This window comes from Dasypus novemcinctus, chromosome 3, assembly GCF_030445035.2.
Source record: "Dasypus novemcinctus isolate mDasNov1 chromosome 3, mDasNov1.1.hap2, whole genome shotgun sequence".
NCBI classification, from domain to species: Eukaryota; Metazoa; Chordata; class Mammalia; order Cingulata; family Dasypodidae; genus Dasypus; species Dasypus novemcinctus.
The window spans coordinates 123520318-123544087 of NC_080675.1; the positions used below are offsets into that span (position 1 = coordinate 123520318).

The following is a 23770-nucleotide window of genomic DNA, read 5'->3' on the forward strand; positions in this document are numbered from 1 at the left end:
CCATATAATGGACTATTTTTCAGAGACAAAAAGAAATGAGGTATCAAGTCACAAAAAAACCATGGAGGAAACTTAAATTCATATTGCTAAGTAAGGGAAGCCAGACTAAAAAGGCTACCTGCTGTATGATTCCAACTATATGACATTCTAAAAAAGGAAACCAATAGAGACAGTAAAAAGATCAGTGGTTGCCAGTGGTTGGGGAGGATGAATAAGTGAAGTATAAGGAATTTTAGGGCAGTGAAACTATTCTGTATCATACTGAAATGGTAGATACATGATATATACATTTATCAAAAACCATAGAACTATACAACCAAAAGAGTGAAACTTAATGTAAACTATGGACCTATGGACTTCAATTAATACTGAAGTATTGATATTGATTCATTATTTGCAACTAATATACTAAACTCAGTGCAAGATGTTAATAATAGGAAACTATGGACAGGTCTGAAGAGAAATGTCTGTAGATTCTGCTCAATTTTTCTGTAAAGCTAAAACTTCTCTAAAAATAAATATTAATTTTAAAAAAGGAATGCCTTTTAAAACATTCAAAGTTTATTCATTTTTTTCATTGTCAATTACAAGAACCAGATCCTTCCCTGGTAAATGGCAGAGTGAGGTGGCAAATATGAGCATAAAGTCAGGAAAGTCAGCGTCTCTTCTTGACTGGCACTTAGGCTACTTAGGCTGTGATGTTTGGTGAGTTACTCATGTTCTCTCACCTCACTTTCCTTCTCTTTAAAATAAGAGGGTTAAATCAGGAGGTCTGTAAAGGTCCAATCTCATGTTGATCTTTTATAATCTAATGATTGTTGTATTAGTTTGCCAAAGGCTGCCAATGCAAAGATACCAGGAATGGATTGGCTTTTCTAAAGGGGATTTAACTGAGGTAAAAGCTTACAGCTCTGAGGCTGTGAAAATGTCTAAAGTAAGGCATCATCAGAGATGCTTTCTTAATGAAACTCAGCTGCTAGCAGATCCTGGAGTCCTACTATGTGGTGAGGCAAGATGGCGGATCTGCCAGTCTCTCTTTACTTTCTCTTGGAGGTCAGTTTTGGGGGATCAGGCATCTCTCCCTGGGCCTCATCTTCTTGAGCCTCTTGGGCTTCTCTTTCTGCAGCTGTAGGTGAATCTGGAGTCCTTTCTCAAACATGGCTGGGTCAAAATGGCAGAGCTCCCTTTACTGTGTGTTTTTGTTCACTTTGTATGTTCTCATTTCATGTAAGACACAGCAAGAGGGCAGAGACACAGTTTAGGTCATACCTCACTGACACAGCCCAATCAAAAGCCATAAAGCAACTATATAAAGTGATCTAATCAAAGGCCCCTTCATTGATTTTAATGCAATCAAAGGGCCCCACACTCACAGGAATGGATTAATTCAACAAAATCTTTTCTGGGATTCACAAAATTCAAACTGTCTCAATTGTGTATGTGCCTCTTAGCCATTGAGATTAGATCATTGGCAATGTGAGATTGGTAGACACAAGACTCAGATTTTAGATGTAGTTTAACCACTTTTTTTTATATAGACTTTTAAAAATTGTCTATTTTTAAAAAGATACATTGATCACAAATGATGTTACATTAAAAAATGTAAGAGGTTCCCATATACTCCACACCCCACACCACACTCCTCCCACATCAACAACATCTTTCATTATTGTGGCACATTCATGGCATTTGGTGAATACATTTTGGAGCACTGCTGCACTGCATGGATTATAGTTTACATTGCAGTTTACACTCTCCCCCAGTCCATTCAGTGGGTTATGGCAGGATCTGTCCCTGCAATATCATTTAGGACAACTCCAAGTCCCAAAAATGCCCCTCATCACATCTCTTCTTCTCTATCCCTGCCCTCAACAACTACTGTGGCCACTGTCTCCACATGAAGATACAATTTCTTCCATTGCTAGAATCACAATAGTTCTATAGGATAATACCAGTAAGTCCACTCTAATCCATATTTTGTTCTTCCATCCTGTGGACGCTGGGATGGTGATGCCCACTTCACCTCTAAATAGAGGGGGCACTTAGATCGCACATGGCTGATGGATGTGATTCTCCTGCTTGCAGTTGTAGGTGCTTTTGGTTCCCTGCTGTGGTGGTTGATCATCTTCACCTCCCTGTTAGCTGACTTGGGTAAGTCCAACAAACCAGGGAGTAGGAGTTGCAACTCTGCTGAGGCTCAGGGCCCAGCTGGCACATGGCCAGTGCAGAGATTCATGTCTACTAAATATACACCAACCCCCATGCCAACCACAGTTTCAGTAAAAGTGACAGAAGAAGCATGTGTAGAAAGGTCACATCTGAGTCCAACTCCATCACACTCAGGAGCACAAAATCCAAACTAGGGCCTACTGACAAGGCACTGAACTTCAGAGCCATCTGCCATGACCATAGATATGTGTCTCTGTAGCTCTCAGGAGTAACAGTACCTGGGGCTGTATCCACTTTGGCTGTCTCTGGGATCCTGCTGAGATGTGCATAAGCGTGACCCCTCTGATGACCTCCAACTCATTTTGAAGTCTCTTAGTCATATAAACTCATTTGTTTTTACCATTTTCTCCTTTTATTTAAGGTCTTTTTCTAGTTGCATTACTGGCTGGTGATTGGTAGTAATCTCTTGGTTCCAGGGAGGCTCATCCCCAGGAGTCATGTCCCACACTGGGAGGATGGTAATGCATTTACATGCTGACTTTGACTTAGAGAGTAGCCACATTTGAACAACATGGAGGCTCTCAGGAGGTAATTCTTAGGCACCCTGCAGCTCTAGGCCTAGTTGAAATTTCAGGCACACAGACGCATAAGCATAGTCAGTAGTATCAAGGGCTCATCATTGGATCATCCTTCTTCACTGGCCTTTGCCCTTGCACTTGGGGGATTGTTGCTATTTCACTAGGGAATATGACTGGCTAGGAAATCAGCACTCCCTCAGTTGTCATTTGTAACTCTAACTACTATGAAAATACCCAAAGAAGTCCAAACATTTTTTATATACCCTATATATATGCCCTGGAGAACTCCCTCCCAACCATGTGTTCCCCATCAATAATACCCCATACCAATGTCCCTCCCCTGCCACACATGAACCCCTCTGTGGTCCAAAATTTCTTCAAAAATGAATCCTAATATATTGCCAAATTCATTTAGTAGGAAAATGAAATAGTAACAGTAGGTTTAAAGATTAGAAATAGAATACATAATAATTTAGAAAAACGAAAATAAAATAAAAAATAAATTGAGGTATTAAAAAAATGACAAATACACAAAACTTTGTTTTTGATGTTTTGCCTTTCATCACTGTAATAGGTTTTGTCCTGTATGTACAGTGGCAAGGCAATTTCTTTCTTTACTTCCTCAGTGTCTACATCCTTTTGTTAATTTTTAATTTTGTCTTCAAAAAAGTTTTAGATCACAGTAAAGTCACATATACAATCTAGGGGACTCCCTATATCAAACCCTTTTCTCCCTTCCCCAGTAATGACCTTTTTACACGTTCATGTTATATTTGCTGCAGCTGATGTACAGATTTTGAAATATAGCTATCAAACATGGTTCTATTTTGATTTATATTTTAGACTGTACACTCTTCTAAATTTTTAGTTACACTATGGTCTATATTATGGTTTATATTTTAGACTATATACTTTTATACATTTTTGGTGAAATTTCACATGACCTATATTCATCATTGCACGATTTTGTGGAACACTTCCTTTGCCCCCCAGTTACCCTGCTTCCATCTATTCTATTCCTCTCTTCCCTTCCCCTCAGGGCCCACAGTGACAACCAAGCTTCACTGCTTGAAGGACCAGATTCAAAGATACTTGCAACAATGCTGAGGGCTTGACACACTAGATTGCCCTAACCCATGGGGAGTCACCAGTTTTCTCGAGAAACACCCTTCCTTATGTTTGAGAACATCAGGCCTCCCTAGGATGGGGGCACACCTTCCCACTCATTGTATGGGTCTCCACCCAATGATACAACATACTACAACAAGAGGAGCACTCATACACTCCCTAGAAACCTGCCCCTGTACCAGATGTTCCCCATTAAGCACCTTAAACAAGTAACCATTCCTTATTATATTTTCTAAAGAGTTTTCTCAACATTATAGTTTCAATCACATACCCGACAATCTCCCATGTTCGTGTGCTCCCTCCAACCCTCCCCCCAATTCCTTGGGCCATCTCACCCATCCTCCCAACCCCTATATCCCCCCTCTTATCCCTTCCCTGTACAACTACTTACCTCCACTTTATCATAGATTTCACCCATGTAGGTGTCAGCTCACAATCTTCCTCTCCCCTGCAATTTCCTGTAAGCCTATCATCCAGTCTCTAGCTCTCTAAGACAGCTTGGTTTGCTTATTTCATATCAAAGGTCATGTAGTATTTGTCCTTCAATGTGTGGCTTGCTTCACGCAACATAAGATCCTCAAGATTCATCCATGTTATCCCATGTGTTTGTACTGTATTCCTCCTTTCCTCCTTACAGTTGAGTAGTATTACATTGTATGTATATACCATATTTTGTTTATCCATTCATCTGTTGATGGACATTTGAGTTGATTCCAACTTTTGGCAATAGTGAATAATGCCGCTATGAATGTTGGTGTACATACATCAGTATGTAACCACTTCTTAATTAACTCAATTTTTGAGGTTGACCATAGCAGATTGCTTGGAGGGCAAGTTGGGGGATTGAGAGGTTAATTAATTTCATCCTTATTTAAGATCTAATAGTCAATGGCTATGAGATTGGGTAAAATCTAAAATCACAAGCAAATTCTTACTGGTGTAATTAAAGAGGCAAAACTACTATTTTTTTCTTTTTACCTTTTCACCTTCCTGATGAAGTCCTTTGAATCACAACAGTGTTTAAGGAGGTCCCATTTATTTGTGTTTTCTTTTGTTGCTTGTGCTTTTGATGTAAGGTTTAAGAATGTACCACCCACCACCAGGTCTTGAAGACGTTTTCCTACATTTTCTTCTAGGAGCGTTATGGTCCTAGCTTTTTTATTTAGGTCTTTGATCCATTTTGAGTTAATTTTTGTATTATGTGTGAGATGGGGTCCTCTTGCTTTGTAATATTTTAATTACAAAATTAACGTTTGGGCAGCTCAGTAACGGACACTTTCTGGTGAAGTTTGCAAAGAAGTTCTATAGGTCAAGGCAGCATGTTCTTGAATTTTGGGATGGGTAGTTTTACTGTAAATTCTTTGCATAAATGAACAGAAAATATTTTGGAGGTATGGCAATGTCACCTGCCTGCCAGCAGATGGAAATTGTTGACACCATGCTCCTGACCATTTCTGCAGCCCTAGATGGGGTCATAAGAACAACAAGGTCAATCTGGTCCACTATAATGATGATATGAAAATGACAATTATAATTTTTCAGGAAACTTGTAATTTTCAGAGCATTTCACATACAATATCTCCTCTGACCACTGAGAAAAACCAAGGAAGGGGTTAATATTTATTATCTACATTTACAGATGAAACAGAGACTCAGAGGGATTTAGAGCCTTGCCCAAATTCACACAGATTGTTTTTAAATATTTGTTCTTTTAAAATTTTTACCCCAAAATATGTTCTTTCCAGTTACCTTGCCTAGGCTGATAAATTAGTAAATCTTCATTGCATTTATGTCCCTGTCTACCCAGTTCTAGTTACTACTTTTATGTTTTACATGTTTTCCTCTAGAAAAAAATAGTCCATATCAATGATTTTTCAGTATCCAGAAGGATCTAGGAAATTGTGAGAGTTTCTACAGAAAAGCAACCAATATAATTCTACTATAATATTGTATACGATTGCTATTTTTTCTTTTAAGTATTATTGAAACAAACATGTAAATTAAAACACTTGTTTTAATATATGATTGCAATCAGTAAAGATTATTTTATTTGACTAATTAACTAAAGTTAAATAAATTACAACCAAAAAAGGAGATATTCACAATTATTCATTTTATTGTTCAGAACCTGTTGCTACAGATAGGAAATTTGTGGCTTTTAATAATACTGTACACAAAGTCACAGAATCTGGATGAAAACTGAAAATCCCTATCAAGCACTTCTTCAGATGGTTTGGCATCAGATAGTCATAGCCAAGATGTACTCTGTGCAGCTGGAGAATAATATCCGACTCTTCAGGAATGCGACGTCTCATTAGATTAGTCATCCTGAGACCTTGAAAGTAAGACTGTGAAGGTCCCTAACACCAGCACTCCTCATTTAAAACTTCACCACAGAATTTTTTCTGTTCCAACACCTGTGCTTAGTGAAGACCATAACCACCTGCACGGCTTCAAGAGGACATTTAATCAGAAAAACACTTTGAAATAAGGTCCTAACTAGCTTTGAGGCTGGAAGGGATGGTTTTATCTACGTTCCAGTGGGAAGCTATCTACTTTAGATTAAGGAAGAATTAGAGAATTCTCTGGTTTGATTCTGACATTACCAGAAGTGCAGATATTTAGAAAGTGCTTTAAAGCAACTACGGTTTCCAAATGAAAGTGTAACTGCTAAAATGATAGCTTGACTTAAAAATATTAGGTTGTATTTTAGCCGTGAATCTGAGACTATTTTTTTTTAAAAATCAAGTACTGCTTGTGGGAAAGAATGAATAAAATCTTAATTCTTTTGACCCTGTAAAGACAAACTTTCAATCGGGCTATAAAATCACCCACTGCCATCAAACCTTGTCACACTCAGTTGTCCTCATATTACTGTGGCATAGCAAAAAAAAAAAAAAAAAAAAGGAAATGAATGAAATAAATAATAAGTCCCAGTATGTGTTTCTCTAGCAGTAAGCATAAATGATTCCTTACTCGCAGTTAAGGGAGCCACAATAGCTCACATATCAAGACTGGTAGTTCTACCACAATTTACTAAAAGCAATATGTGCTAATACAAAGGCATACCACTTTTGTTTGCTTCCATATATACAATTTGTATTGTACATATTGCTATTACTACCACTACTATTTCTATGAAATTATATTAATCTCTAGGTCCCCTGTGTCCAGAAACAGGAATACATGTATTTTAAATCTTTAAAAGAACACTAGCTTTCATTAGACACATTGATCTTGAACATGAGAATCTATTTTATTTTGTTACAAAATATAAATCTGAAAAGAGTATTTTTTTAAAGCTGTGATGACATGATACAACCAAAGTGAAAATGAAAAAAAAATTCAAATGCCTATGATTTTGAGAACACAACAAACAAGTCACTTGACTGGTTTTTCTATCAACAGCTTGCCAGGTGTTTTTTTCAAAGATTCATTTTATTTGTTTCTCCCCACTCCTTCATTGTTTGCACTTGCTGTGTCTGTTCGTTGTGTGCTTGTCTTCTTTTTAGGGGGCACCAGGAACTGAACTGTGACCTCCCATGTGGTAGATGGGAGCCCAATTGCTTGAGCCACATCTGTTCCCCATAGAAGGGTGTTTTTAGTAGGTGGGATTTAAATATTTAAACCTTATATCCCCTAAAGTGTTTCTATTAGTCAGGTATAAAACCAGGACTCAGGGTTACTGAGAATGGATTAGGCTTGGTGAAAGTTTTCAGCATCTTTTCCCCAACATACACATGTGACCAGTGAGGGCAAATTGGTTGAAAAATCTTTACATAGGATTTTCCCTAGAATTCTCTCCGGTCGCAGGGCCCCAGTCATTTTTTCCAGCTTCCTCTTTATTCTTGGCGGCCTTGCCTGGGCCACAGTGCTGGGGTGCAGAATGTTTGCAGACCTGAGCTAGCAGAAAATATGCATATTTAAGGACATTTAAGGTGCAAGTTAAACTGGATTCTCTTCTCTCCTGTCATCTAAGGGACAACATCACATCCTTTAAAACTATGTTAGGGAAAAAAGAGCTCATTAATTGCTTTTGTGGAAGGCAACTTAATTTTATGTTGTTCCCACTCTTTCCCTCTACCAAAAACTCAAGCTATATGAAATAACACTTTTCAGTTTGGGTAGAAGATCCCACAGAAACAAAATAAAACAAAAAATGGGTGTTATGAATAAGCCCTTTACAGAATCAGGCTCACTTTATACTCTAGATCAGGGGTAAGAAAACTTTTTTGGTAAAGAGGCAGATAGTATATGTTTTAGGCTTTGTGGGACAAACAGTCTCTACGCAACTACTAGACTCACCATTGTAGGGCAAGAGTAGTCTTGGACTATAATACAGAAACAAAAGAGTGTGCGACTGTGTTCCAATAAAAATGTACTTACAAAAACAGGTAGTGGGTGGGTTTTAGCCTGCAGACCATCGTTTGTTGATCACTGTTCTAGATAATAACCACAAGTGGCGTCTCTCTTCTGAAAGATACAACGAACTTCCCGTGTTTCTAACCCACTCAGGCATTATTTAGCCCTCTGATAATAGACCCATAGCTGTGATAGAAGAAGCCAGTGTAATCTGAGGATTAAATGTTTTTGATCCACAACCACAAATCAACATGATCAGGAAGTGATAGGAATCTGGAAAGGCCCGCTTCTGTTTCATTAAGAACCCTGAGCAGGCAGCTGTTTCTAGTTTTTGCTAATCTTGGAGATGCCATCAGAAGCTGAGGATAATGGTCATACAGGCAGCAGGTGCAGACACAGAGGAAAGTAGTAAATTATGGATAATTGGTACCTTAGCAACCTGAAAAGGTCAATCCAACTTCCCAAGGTACAAAAGGCAAGTCACCTCCGAGGAAATGATTGAGCAAACAACCAGCCATATCAACTCAAGGATAAAAACAACCCCTCCCCCCCTCCAAACAGATGCATGAAAGTTGTAAGAGTAGCAATAGCCAAGAATCACAGAATTTCCTACAGATCAAGGAAATCTTATCAATCATCTTAGCCAGCATTTTCATGCTAGGACCAATGGGGAAACAGAGGCCCAAAAAAGGAGTGGTGACCTTCCCAGCTAGTTTGTGGAGCAATCACCAAACCTGAGCCATTTTGACCCGTAATTCATTGCTCTTTTCTTTAAAGGGAGTTCACTGATCATATATACACTTATGTCATAAGATTATGTTCTAAGCTCTTGGCTACCCTTAAAGACAAGTTTTTTGTTGAGATAGAAATGGCCCCAGAGAATATCTGAAATTTACTGAGGGGAACAGAATGTATCACATCACTGGTTTTAAGTAGCTGATGAAAACTGCACAGGATAAAGCATTAAATGGCCATCTTCCCATGAATATAAATGCTGATCTCTCATATTGTATGATAACATGGCAAGAACAGATTGGGAAGTTCTTAAATCAAAGTTTGCATTGATCTGTTTCCCTCCTAACAAATCAAAGGCAAATGTTATCCTCATATCTTTGGTGTCTGTCACATAGAGGATCCCTCGGGCAATGAAGGCATTGCCAGTCTTGGATTTGGGGTATGTGGTATTGATGTGTTGCACCACAGAGAATGTCCTTTCATCCAGTTGTGCTACAAGGATGCTTGAGCCATCCACACTTGATGCATAGATAATCCAAAGACCCTTTTCATCCACAGCTAAGTTGAAGTAAGTCTTGGAATTTGCAAAGAGGTATTTTCTATCAAAATACAAGGCATTTTCAATCTTCAGAGTTTCAAATGTTCCTTTGCCAAACTCAAATCTGAAATGTATAAAAAAATAGATATGTCACTACTTTTGTGGATAGTGGTGGTTTGTTAGGCTCCTTGATTAAACTTGTTGAGATATCACATATACCTCTAGTGGCACAGACAGAACTGTGTAAAAAGAACTCTGAATCTTTCAAATGAATTTTTTATTTTTAAAATATGCATTTACTACTTGGGAGTACCTTCAAATGCCTGAAATAATATTCTTTGTTGAGCCAATCATGTGGGAAAACTTGCTGAAGCTATTCAACTATCATTAATAGGATTGAATTTCTGAGAAACATGTTTGACTCAGCAAACTTGGTACCATTTTAAGCAAATTCAGATATTTAAAAATTGAGTGGTGAATTCAGTATGGTCAGCAAGACACTCTATAATAATCACATTTTTCTATCTGTCCCTAGAGATATGAGTCTCTCTAGAAAATAGAGCTGTTACAACCATGATCTAATAATTAGTGAAATGCTGAGAGATGCTGGAGTTCTAACCAACCAAAGTAAAGTGACTTCATTGAATACTCTGGACATTTGAGACCTCAGATAGTCCAAGCCTTAGGAGTATGTTTCCTAACTAAAAATGCAAAGAAAACAAGACTCTATCCTCTTCATAGGAAGACAACAAGACCCAGACTATCGAATATGCTGCACAAATGTCTAGCACAAAATAAAAAAATCACTAGACATGTGAAGCAGGAAAATGAGATGCATATCCAGAAGATAAAATAATCAATATAGAAACAAACCCAGAGATGACACATATTAAAATTATCAGACCAGGATTTAAAGGAATAGATGGGCATAATCTCATTAGAGAAATGCAAATCATAAAGAGAATCAAATATAAATTCTCAGACTAAAAAGTACAATATCTGAAATTTAAAATTAACTGGATGGGTTTACCTGCATATTAGAGACTGCAACAAAAAGGATCAGAAACCTTCAAGATGTGCAATAGAAACTATGACCCCGAGACAATATCAATTGACCTAATATATGTGTATTTGGAGTCCTAGAAGTAAAGGAGAGAGAGATTGGAGCAGAAAAAATATTTGAAGACATAAAGCCTCCACATTTTCCAAATTTGATTTTTTAAAAATCAACCACAGAGCCAAGAAATTCAACAAACTTCAAGCAGGATAAACACAAAGAAATCCAAAAATAAAGAGCAAAACCTTAAAAGCAGCCAGAGAATTAAAGACACAGTACATATGGAGGAACTATGATAAGAATAATGACAGAACTTCCTCAGAAGCAACAGAGGCCAGAAGACAATGAAACAACATTCTTAACTATTAAAGTGGGGGTAGAGGAACTGTCAACCTAGAATTGTCTACCCAGTAAAAATATCCTTCAAAAATGAAGGTGAAATAAAGACATTTTCAAATAAATAAAAGCTAAAAAAATGCTGCCAGCAGATCTGCACTACAAGAAATGTTAGAGAAATTTCTTTATATGTAAGGGAGAAGTACCAAATGGAAACAAGTACTTTATACAAAGGAAGGTAGAGCACTGGATATTGTCAATATATGGGTTATTATCTTTATTTTTTTTAAAAGGCAACCAATCATTTAAATAGAGCTGTTCAGATTGTTCAATAAGAATATTTGCCATGGGCAGACAGGCTTGTATAGAGTTATGCTTTCAGACTTTAATGTGCATACAAATCACCTGAAGATCTTATTAAAATACAGATTCTGATTTAGTAGGCCTGGGATTCTGAATATTTAACAAATCCCCAGGTAATGCCTGTTCTTCTGGTCTGTTAACAATACCTTGAGAAGTAAGATATAAAGGACAGAGACTAGGTTGTGTTACCTTATTAAGAAAAGAACAGAAGAAACAGGGAGGCATTGGAGTATGGTATAAAAAGAATACTCTCTGGAGTGAAAATGAACTCATATCTAAGTGTGCCTAGTTATTAGCCATTTTACCCTGGACAGGTTACTTAACATCATAATCCTCGCATGACTGTTGACCTGCTGAAATCCCTTCTTAAAGATTCTTAGACCTGCAAGTGACCTTAAAAGATGATCTAATCCAATTATTTCATTTTACAAATGGCAAGTATGCAGTAACTGGCCATGAATACAAGTAAGTGGCAGAGCAAGAGATTGAGCTTAAGTTTTCTACCTGCAAGTTTGGGGGTTATTCCTCTACTCCATGATATAATTTTACAGGGGAAAAAAATCCAGAGCATTCTGAAATAAGAAGAAAGACTCTTTCTGAGAGATGTGTAGCAGAGGCAGCAGAATCATGATTGTGAAGTCAATTTTCTGGTCAGATAAGTGACTGGCTAAATTAAAGTATGGCATGGAATCCCATGCCCTTTAGCTCCTGGAGGTTGTCTGATTTGGCAGATTCCAAATCTAGATACTATGAAAAAGTGAATGAATTTCAGGGACATTAGGCTAAGAGAAAAGAGAAACACCAGAGGACGCCATTGAGCAGCAGAAGAAAGGTGAAATGTGTTCCTCTGTGGCTATGCATTTGAGCATAACAAATGTGAAACCAATTAAGAAACCTTGAAGTAAATTTGAAAAGTAACTACAAAAGATTGAAGGCTTGGGAAGGTTCTGCCTGTCCCTCTCAGCTCGCAGGAATTCTCCTTCCTCTGAATGCCCAGAATTTCATACTGCCTTTTGGTCCCTGTCTCGTACTAGCTGCTCCCCTTGATGAGGCTGGTTTCTTTCAGCAGGAATAGGGTCTAATTCAGGACTGCCTCTGCCCCCAGCAAAAAGCCTTTGGCCTAGCATAGAGCAGGAGCTCCAAAAAGGCTTCCTAAACAGTGTGTCACATAAAGTTAGCTTAATTAAAAAACACAATTTCTTAGAGCAGCCATTCACCCCAGCACTCCCCACCCCACCCCCCGCCCATGCCTCCAGGCAACAATAGCCCTCTATAGCATGGCAGCAGAAGCCACAGGATTAAGTCACAGAAGAGAGTATCTTGGGAATGATGACTTCTGAATTAGGACAGGAGATGGATCTGCTTTCCTTTCTTACTGGTACAAGACTGCCTAAATGGGGAAATGTAGAGATGATGGGCCCACAGAACAGAGGGGAATGAGAGGCAAAGGAGAGGAGTTGACATCTGTATCTGAAGAGGCGGATCTAAAGATACATTATACTAGGAAACCCATTTCTATGCTAATTGTGGTGGTAAATTTTGGTTGTGGTGTCCAGTTATTTGGTCAAACACTGGTTTAGACTTTACTTTCTTTGGGGTATTTTGTAGGTGGTATTAGCATCTACTATCAGTTGACTTGAAGTAAAGGAGATTACTCTTGATGATGTGAGTGGGCCTCATCCAATCAGCTGGAGGCCTTAAGAGCAAAGAATTGATGGCCCCAGAGAGAAGAATTATTTCTGCCTCAAGACTATACCATCTAGTCTCCTGGAATGCCCAGGCTGCTGGCACAATGGATCTTGGGTTGCCAGCACCCATAATCACGTGAACTCGTTTGTTAAAATAAATCTCTTCAAAACATGTGTGTGTACTTCATAGCAGCATTATTCACAATTGCTAAAAGATGGAAACAACCTAAGTGTCCATCAACTAATGAATGGATAAACAAGATGTGGTATATTCATGTGATGGAATATTACTTAGCTGTAAGAAGAAATCAATTGGGGAAGCACATGACAACGTGGAGGAACCTTGAGAACATTATGTTGCGGGAAATAAGCCAGACACAAAAGGACGAATATTGTATGGTCTCACTGATGAGAACTAAATGCAATGAGTAGACTTATGGAGTTCGACTATGAAGTGTAGGTTGGTGGGAGGTGGAATGCAGGAAGAGAATAGGGAGACGATGCTGGATGTATGGAGAATGTTTAATAAGGTCAAATGTAAATTACAGGTAATGGATGGACTTGATGGTAACACATTATAATGAATTTAACAAACTTGATTTATGGATGTGATTCTGGCTGAAATGAGTAGTCTAGGGAGATTAATGATAATTGAAGGACAGCTGCAGGATAATATAGGCAATGTATAATAGTGACTTTGGCCGTAGATGAAGATTATGATTAATAATATAAATAGAGGACTGTTCTACTACAGGGTGTTAAGAATGTGGTGATACATGGGAAAATATAACTAATGTTAACAACATTGTAATGTTTTTGTAGCAAAAGCAAAGTTAATTAATGCTAAAGTTAAAAAAAAGAATATAGGGTTTGGTTTTGTGAGACATGACTATGATTAAGCATTTCTTCTCTTTATTTTTTCATTAATAAGGAGACCCTGACTATGCCATTTAACTCATCTGTGCATCTTTCTGAACACTAGAGCAACAATTGAGTTAGTAGTTGGAATTAGATGAGATAAAAGTGCCTGGACAGAACTTTTTAGGAGTAATGCTTCCATAATTTGTTGAGCTAACTTTTTCTGTTATTTTATTTTTAAATTTGGAATAAATTTGAAAAACTTTTAATATTTTTTATATTTAAAAATATTAAAAAATAAAAATATGCATGGGCATGTGTGTGCATCTTGTTGGTTCTGTTTCCCTGGGGAACCCTGACTGATTGACTGATACAGATTTAACCTAAGTGCTTGAATGCCAAAAAGGCTGGACCGCAATAGGGTAGGAGGAAAATGAGGAAGGAAAAGAAACTAGGTCATATCTTTCATTTTGAATGGCTAGGATCATGGCTTTCAGGACATTGAAATATTTCTTTGAGGGGAGAGCTAGAGCTAGGGGCTCTAGTCCATTACAATTTTTTTTTTTCGGTTAGGACACAGAGGTCCCAGGAGGTGGTATCTCTTGCCCAAGTCCGAGGAGTTAGTAGGTAGAAGAGTTTGAATCAGGTCTCTCAACTCTCAGGTTAGTGCTCTCTTGACTATCCTTTACCCTCCCCCTACACACAGGCAAGCACTAACCCTTGATATACCCAAGATGAACTGCTTCTGCCTCTAGGGCCCAGAGCTTGATTTCTTCTTGATTCATAAAGGTAAAACTTCAGCAGTTCTCTTGGGGAGCCAGGCAGGCTCGGCTCTGCCTTGGGCACGCTCTGCCCGGGTGACCCCTCCCTTCTCTTTGGGAGGGCAGAGGAGGAGGAGAGGCGACCTGGCGAGGGCTCTATCAGGGCGGCAGGTCAGTCTGAAAACAGAGAAGCCTCCCTATGGGTTGCACTCCCTTGTCTTCACTGAGCTCAGTCGTGATCTGAAATTCTTCATACACAGATTTTCCAGAACAAAATTGATTTCAGGGAGTGATACCTTCTTCCAAGCGGGAGCTATGGGTTCGGGAAGCTTCCTTTCTCAAAGGCTGAGAAAGCTGCAGCCCCCTAAAACTCCAGGTCTACTTCTCCCTGGCCCTGCCCCTTTTCCTGGTGCCAGCACCAGCAATAAAGGCAGACACCAGGCAGGGCCGGGCTCTGGCGCTCGCTCAGCTTGCCCCGTGATTCATTTGGCCAAGAACCCAGATGGACCTCCGACGGCACCAGGCCGGGCGATGCGGCCGTGATGAGGACACTGCCCGGCCCCTCAGCAGCTCGCACGGAGCTCGGTAGGTGCCGCGGGGATGCGTGGCGGGGGGCTGTGGGGCGCAGGGGAGGGCTGCCGCCTCTCACCTCACGACGGTGTTGGAGCCTCCTTTGTGGTAGTAGAGGGCGCTGTTGTACACGGCGTGCCCGCAGCCGTGGTAGTAATAGGGGAGGCGCACCAGCGCGTGGCTGTCGTTCAGCAGCGAGGCCTGGTCTTTGAACTCCTTCACCATGAGGCCTGCGGCAGGGAAGCCAGGGAAAGGCTGTTACCCACCACCTGCCACACAGCCGGGGAGGGAGTCGCAGAGGGAGGGAGGGAAAAGGAGGGAAGCTGGGAGTGAGATTTGCCCTGTGTGAAGAGCACTCAGAGACCAATTCTCTTCCATGGATTCCTGAGACGCTTTCAAATGTAGATGCCACAGACTCTGCTTTGCTCACCCTGCTCCAACTCACAGTAAACCATTTGTAAAATTTTTTATCCTGAAGACATGGGCCTTGCCAGGGACAGCAAAGACCTGGCCCTGTGCAGTCGCCTCTTCCTGCACTCCGTGGCAGACACTGCTAATGCACAAGATCACTCTTTCCTTTTGAGCCTCAAAATCTTTCCCAACTGGTAATATGGACTGACCAGCTGATCCGAATTAGCCTCGAGGAAAGGAAGACACGTTTCTCAGCTACAGCTGATGAGTCTCATCTCTAACCAGTGAGCACTGCCAGGCCCCTCCTGGAATGAGACCATTGCTGCCACTGCTGGCAATTCCTGATCACATGCCTTTTGGGGCAGTATGACAAGGGTTATGCTTAGAGGCAGTGTGACTGCAACATGGCACTTCCCTTTCCTGCCTGGACTCCCCGTCCAACAGGTATGGGAGAAGGATGGCCAGAAGTACCCTCCTGTGCCTATCAACCTTCCAAAGAAAGATGGGCAGGGCACAAAGGATTTGTCTCTGGCATTTCTTCCACTTTATGGTTTTGGGGTTCATAAGGGCCTACAGTCAAAATGCTATTTATTTCCTTCTGGATACTTTATAATACTAAGATTGGATAAGCCACAAAGGGGTTGACCTGGTCATGTCCCTGAGATCTGAACTGCAAGGCTTCCCATTAAAGTATTGGGCTGAGAAAAGTACTCTGGCCACTCTTTCTAAAATAAACAGAAATTCTATCAAACCGATTAGCAGGGATTTTAGGCACACAGAAGTAGAATAAGCCTGAAGGCAGGCAACAGATGAAAAAATACAATTACAACACAGGTGTAGAGGCAGTACCTGAAAAATGTTCAGTCACCCATATCCGATCATCACTCTTGTTAGCAGACTCTCTTATCCAAGTCCCAAATGTCTCCTTAACTATAAAAACTTGTGTTGGCTTTCCAATGGCAGTGATCATGGATTCTGCAAAAGAAGAGAAAGGGGTTACTCACCAGCCAGCTCTGACATAAAGACATCTGATTCCTGGATTTCAAAACAGGGTGATTTGTTTCTGTACCTGCTTGTGGGGAATGGTGTTCACTGACTTTCTCATCAGCTTTTCCAACCAAGGTATCATCGTTCGGTATTGCACACGTCTCACCTAAAACAGCAATCATCATCAGAGAGCATGCAGTTGGAAGAGTGAGGGCTGTATGACTTCGTAACTGAGGTTTTTTCCTATCTCCAGCTCCTTAGTATCCCTTAACAACAGGCTCAACAGGTACATGGTTGCTTGCTATACAGCAACACTGAGCCACATGTTTCCAAAGTTTTTCACCTGCTTGGTGTGTTTTCCAAGAAGATTTCTGTGACTATAGTTGCTTGTGTAATACCATTCCAGGAGGAAGTTATCAATGGGAAAAGGGGGCCTGAGCCAGCCCATTTAAGCCCTCAGCAATCCAGGGGAAAGAGAGGCCTGCTGCCGCTTCCCGGGCCCTCAGGGCAGGGGTGTCCCTAGCTTGGATGGCTTTTCCTGGAAGGATTTTCACTTTCGGGGAAGCTGAAGGGGAGATGTGAGGAAGCAGCCTTAGAGTTGTCTTCCTGGATTGCCAGGGCTTCATGAAAGGCCCTGAGAAGACTCACAGGGTCCCAGAGGAGGAAGGAACCTAGAGGCAGCCTGGCTCGGAGATGCTGGCCTCCCTCACCCTCATTTTCCCACCTATCTCGGCGTGAAGGCCTGTTGGGACACAGGTCCTCGGAGGCTGGTCTGTGATGGTTTGAGGCAGCACCCTCCTTCTCCCTGAGCTGTGATTCATCATCCCTGGCTTGTCCGTGTTCCCCAGAATGAAAGGGTTTCATTCAGACCTTTGGTGAAGAGGAGCCTTGGGATGGCAGAGCAGGACTGGAGGAGACAGGCCACTGAGAAGGTGACAGGGACTGGATTGGGTTGGGGCAGGGTGGGGAGAATCTGGCCCCACTAGCCTAGGCAAATTCTGGGGCATTCAGATCATCTTGCGGTTGCTAGACAGAAAGGGTGATGTCTACATTATCACTACAGAGCTCACAGAATAATCTGAAGGGGTTTCTTCATCATTTATAAAATAGGGGGGCCAAACCCTACATGATCTCTAGGATTCTTTCTAGTCGAGTGGACCTGTGCTTCTCGGAGCCCTTCTGCCACCTGATGAGAGTGGTCTGGGGGATCTGTTATGACTCCCCCACATGCAACCCTGCTGCCTCCAGGTTTCATCTGGGGTTCCCCAGACTCCATGCTAGGAACGCAGGCTTCGCCCAATAAAGGAATGGAGAGACTCCTATTCATTCCTGTTCTACCAGCTGGTTTCCACAGCTGTGGTACAGGAGGGAAGGAAGTTAAAGGGATGAAACTGGAAGAGGAGAGAGGGCCAAGTTCAGATGCAGAAAGCCTGGCAACCAGGCACTCACCTCTATTAGTCAGAGTGGAAGCTAATGGCCCCTCTTTAAAGCAGTTTTCATGACTCGGGGTCCCACCTCTGCTGGCCCAGACTCTTATTAGATTAGCTAAGCAGAGCAGAGGGCTTCTCCAGGCTCATACTGTCGCTGGCTGACAAAGCCTTTGGCAAAAGCTCAGGTCAGACCCCATTCCCTCAGGCGAGTGTCCCTGCTCCGCTCCACTCCCAGGGAAGCTGAACATGGGGTGATGCTGGTGGACGGGGTGGTGCTAGCAGGAGCAGCTCTGCTGGGGTTTCAGGTCATGTTGACTGCTGGATGGAATTACAATTGGGCTGCATTGACTGGGGTGGGGGTGATATCTTTGAAAGTACAGATCTGCCCACTCTGAAAGCTAAGTACATGACCCCAAAATGTCTTCCAGAGAGAAGAATGAACCAGACAGAACTAAAGACTGTTAGGAAAGAGGCAGTAAAATCCACAGCAAGTCCTGAGAGCAATTCCAGCCCGGATCCTCTTCTACATTCGCCACTGAAGACAGGGCATCAAGTTGTGCCTCCCAGTCTGAGTTAGGAGCGGGGCCCCAGGTCACCTCTGCTGGGAAGAAGTTCCAGCACCGCCCCAGGAACTACTATTAATATAGTCCCTGGATTTCCAATTGGCTTTCAGTCTCACCACAAAATGACCAAAGAACAAGCCCTCCAGCCTCTTCAGAGGACAGGCATTCCCTGAACTTGGTTGGCTGAAGTCTCAAAGTATGAATTTCCATCTATGAAGGAAAAACGCTTTAAGAGCAAGGAGCTTTAGAGTCAGAGAGAACTGGCACCCACTAATTGAGTGGCCTTGAGCAATTTACTTAGCTCCTTTGGATTTCAATTTTCTATCCATAAATTGGAGACAGTAATGATTCCTACTTCATAGGATTGTTGTGAGGGTTAAATAAAATAAGTGCTAAGCACTGTGCCTGGCACATGATTTAACACTCAAAAAAAAAAAAAAAAGAGTGGTGATGATGGTACTGCAGCCAATATTGTGGCAAGTTGACCAATCTGAACATCCCCATCGTCTCCCCAAGCATCAGTCAAGTTTGTCACTGCAAGAAGCTAACAGCTTAGCTTTAGAGACTGTTTCAGGAGAGGCAGTATGAATTTGGGCGAGGAGGAGGGATTTTCTGGGGAGAAGTGAAGGAGGAGGGATGGGGAAGTCTGCACCCCTGGGGCAGACTTCTCTGGGCTTCCATGAGCATGTTCCAAGGGCGGGGGGATCTCTCAATTTGGACAAAATCTCCTTTTTATTAAAAGTCTGGTCACAAAGCCTGGCGTGCAGCCCTAGAGTTTGGGATCATTAGTAGGAGAGGCGAGTTCCCAGGGCAAGGGTTGGTGACCTGTGCACTGGCCGTTAAACATGTTTGGCTGCCGTGGGCCTTTGGATCTTCTGCTTCCAGGGGGCCCTGGAGGACCTGGAGGGCCTGGGGGCCCAGGTGGGCCTGGCGCACCTTGGTCACCTTTGGCACCTGGAGAGAGAGAGAGAGAAAAGGAGAGGAGGAGACAGAGAGGGTGCAGGAGGTGGGGCGGGATATTGATTGATTAAAGAGCCATAAAGAGACTGGGTTTCACATGCATTTCCACCTTCCCAGAGGTAACTAAACTTTAGCACTTGTCTACACAGAGTTGAGGAAGAAGCCGTGGGAGGTGTTGAGCACCAACTAGGTGCCAGGAACTGTGTGAGAACTTTACAAACCTCCTCTCCATCATTCTTCCCAATCACTCTGTGAGGGAGCATAGACTGAGTCTTAGAGAAGTTAAGTGATTTGCCCAAGGTCACACCTAAATAGAGCTGAAATTCAACTTCAGGTCTGCCACACTCCAAAGCTCACCCTTCTTTCATTGGCAGATCTTAGTGGATTCAATGCTGGCTGCATATTAGAATCACCTAAGGAGATTTAATACAATTCTAGTGTCTGGACCTCATCCCAGAAATCCAATTTAATCAGAATGTTGATGGGTGTGCATGTGTGTTAGACATCTATCTATTTGAACGCCTCCTAAAATGCAGCCAGGTGTGCGAAGTGCTGCTCTCTGTGGTAGAAGTAAAATCCCTAATGGGGAATCAGGAGCCTTCAGGTTCTGGTTCTATTCAGCTTTGTGATCTTGAACAGGGTGCTTAACACCTCTGAGCCTCTGTTCTCTCATCTCCAAATTGAGTCTCACTGCCCTTCCCCGTGAGAATCCAGCAAGGCCAATGTCATGAATGCTTTGAAAACTGTTATCCCCACACACCTGCATGCAGCCATTTCTCTACCTTCTGGTGTCTGATGTGGGTGCAGCCCTTTGCAGGGACTGCTGGTTTTGGAGCTTTCTTAAGATGCAGCTCGGCTGTGCTGCTCAACCCTTAGTCTCTACCCTCCAGCTCTGTGGTGGGACTGCTGATGAAAGTTCTCTTGAGCTGCCTCTTCTGGCCCAGATCAAATAAGCCTTTTTAGTCTCTCTAGAGTGGGCAGGGAGGGATGGGCCACAGGGGCTGAAGGGGCAAAGATCTGAAGGCTGGGATGGACATGGTTCAACCCTTCCATGTTTTCTCTCCTCTCTGCCCAGTAGACACAGTCAGCTCTGGCTGGGTCTCTAGAATTGGGGTACGCTCAGGGATGGTGCATTTAAGAATGGCTATCACTCCTTATTTTATTCAGTAGCATAAGGGAAACAGTATTCTGATGGAGATTTTTCTTTTATGACATACCAGGGATTGAACCCAGGACCTCCCCAGAACAAGGGAAGTAGATGCTCCACCACTGAGCTACAACCACTCCCTGAATATGGTATTTCGGATGTGTGGATTTCCCTATAACTGAAACATAACGTGATATATGTTCAAAGTATGTTCACATATATTACCCTGTCAAAATGCTTTTTAAATGTTAGGTGTTTTGCATAGCAACTTCCCCTGTAGATGAAACAAAACATGATAACATAATTTCATCTTTCATGGATGTTTTGGTCTTAGCACAGTGCCTGGCAAGCAGTAGGTGCTCCATAAATGCTGAATGGATGGATGAATGGATGGATGGATGGGTGGATGGGTGGATGACTGGTTCAGGGTCATTATTATCCTAGTTTCTTGAGGCTACATCGTGGCTTACTCCCAGCTACTAGCAGAGTTCCTGGCTCATGAATCTGGTTCTCTATATTCAATAAATGCTTATTGAATGCATTGATAGGAGAGTTATGTTTTTATGTCTCCAAAGTACTGTGCTTTTAAAATTCTTCTGCCTCTCTCTACCACCAGCTGTCACCTACTCTTCCCAACCATATCACTGTCTTGTATGGCTCTCTGCCCCCAACCTCCTCTCCCACATATACCAACTATCTGCTCTTAATCTGGGCTGGAAACTAGAAAAAGGAAAATCAGCACCCAGGTTTTTCCTCCAATTCTAAGTCAAAAGATTTCTGATAAGGGCCTGAGGATGGCTCCACCTCGACGTGAAGAAAATGCACGCGTTTTCTGTCAGTTTTGTCCTCTGAGGTATGATAAATTCCTTGCTTACTTGCCCTTTTCTGGATTTAAGTGGATGTTTGGGGAAAAGGAAGCTTCCTTTACCTCAAGTCAATCCAAACACAACTTTTAGACCTGATTTATCTAGCTTGGTTATGCTTGGAGCCCAGTTTGGTCTTGTTCATGTTGGAGTGACATGCCATTTCCCCCTTTCTGGAAGCACAGAACTCTAAAACATACTGTAAAATAGCTGGCCACATAAGGCAAATAAAGAGAGAGGCTCCAAGGCAGCCCCTGATTGAAAACTAGGCAGGTTTCTGGGTCCACACACCTTGAAGTGTGCCATGGAGCAAGCTTCTTACCTGTCAGGAGCACATCATTGGATGTGTCCCCTTTGTCTCCCTTTTCACCCTTCTGTCCTGGTGGGCCTTCATTTCCAGTCAAACCCAGCTCGCCAGGGTCTCCCTTTTCTCCCTTTTCCCCTGGGTTTCCTGTAGCTCCAGGTAGCCCTGGGAATAAATGACATTTTAGCCCATTATGCAAAACCTTCAGTTACAGTACATTGTAATACGGTATTCTCTATTTTTTAGAGAACATTTTTAGAGAACTGTGACTGGGCACACAGGCTGGAGAAAGGGTGAACCACAAGAGGGACGGTCACAGCAAGAGTGGAAAGAAGTCTTGGTCTCATTAGAAGTCTGGCACTGCCACCACACAGGATTCAGAGGGGTGGGTTTGGTGCTATAACAGTGGGTGTTTTCACCTACAGTCTTAGTTTATTCATCACAACACCTGAGTGGTAGGCTGGGCAGTATCCTTACTCTCGTTTCATGGAAGTTGAAACTAAGGCCTAGAAGGGTTGCGATTGATGCTGCTAAGTCAGGAGCAAAGGTCCTCTGATTCTGTGTCCAGGGCTGTTGGTGACATTCCAATGCAATATGCTTTTTTAATCAAATAGCAAAACAGGTGAGGTTGCTTTAGAACAAGCATTAGCTAGGGATGGTGATCATGGGAACAAATGTACTGGGTGAGATTTCTGCTTTTGCTCGTGGGATTCATCACTAGAAGGATTAAGTCCTGCCAAAAACAGCTAGCAATCAGTCAAGAGCTAGGAAGCAATTGAAATCAGCCTTGGACAGCAGGCAGGCAGTGAGAGAACAGGAGCAAACTGAGTGCACCCTCTGATTGTCCTGGGAGGTAGTTTCCTGATAGCAGCACAGGGAGGGGTGACCCAAACAGAGGCTGAGAGTCTTGCTGAGTTAAGAAGACAAAAATCAGAGCTTGCAGAGGCTCAGTCAGCTAGAATTTGCCATTTAGAGTTCCAGAAAGAAAGAAGTTGTATACAAAGAGCTCTGGAGATCTGCAGAGGGATTCCCTTGAGTCTTCGGCTGAGTACTTATCTATGCATATTTAGGGTGAAACTCTATAAGATTGGGGAAAGAAGCAACAGAAAGTTCCCTATACAATTACTAGAGATAACACAGGGAAGAATTCTCATTTCCACCAAAGTGGAGAGACCTCATAAAATAATGGGATTTGGGATAAGGCCCTTAGAAGAGTTTTGTCTTAGGAGTAGGGCTAAATTAGCCTGACAGTAAAGGTTGCTCTGGACCCACCAAAAATAAAGCTTAAAAACAAGCTCCAAAAGGATCAAACCAATCCATAAGTAATTTAACTGCCTGCCAAAATAGAGTCCAAAATTTAAATCATTCAATCAATGTACTTCACTACATTAACAAACTAAGAAAGAAAAATTATAAGATCATCTCAATAGATGCAGAAAAGACATCTAATCAAATTCAACACCTAGTCTTAATAAAAAAATCTCATCAAACCAGCAATGTAAGAGAACTTCCTCAATCTGATAAAGGGGGAAAGACTAGATGCTTCCCTCCCAGCTTCAGGAGCAAGACAAGACAACTGCGCTCATCACTTTTATTTAACATTGTACTGGACATCCTAGCCATTGCAATAAGGCAGGATAAAAAGAAAAAAGGTATTACAGATTGGAAAGGAAAAGTTAGAGCTGTCTTCATTTGCAAGTGTCATGATTGTTTAAATAGAAAATCTCAAGGAATCTACAAAAAAGCTAGTAGAACTCAGGAGTATACATGAACAGTGAGACCCTGAGAGGGGAGGGAACACCTGATATTGTAGAAATATATTGCCGGATATAGATCAATATGTAATCATCCCTACTGCTGGGAATATTTGCTGCAGGTCCCTGGATATATTTCTCAACAGAGGAACTCAAGGCAGAGATTTCAGGCAACATGGAAGTGTCAGAGGTGTGTTTTAGAGCAAGC

General features: G+C 41.8%; 1 protein-coding gene across 1 annotated transcript in view; it reads right to left on the reverse strand.

The window, feature by feature from the left end:
• Positions 1-5973: 5973 nt before the first annotated feature.
• Positions 5974-23770, reverse strand: part of GLDN (gliomedin) — a 62258-nt gene continuing 44461 nt past the window's right edge. Inside the window, exons 5-10 of the mRNA XM_058294197.2 lie at positions 21827-21973; positions 19360-19488; positions 16624-16707; positions 16404-16529; positions 15223-15373; positions 5974-9634 (exon numbers count right to left, since the gene is read on the reverse strand). Of these exons, the coding sequence (XP_058150180.1) occupies positions 9166-9634; positions 15223-15373; positions 16404-16529; positions 16624-16707; positions 19360-19488; positions 21827-21973 (1106 nt within the window). The 3' untranslated portion in view covers positions 5974-9165. The remainder of the gene's footprint in view (positions 9635-15222; positions 15374-16403; positions 16530-16623; positions 16708-19359; positions 19489-21826; positions 21974-23770) is intronic.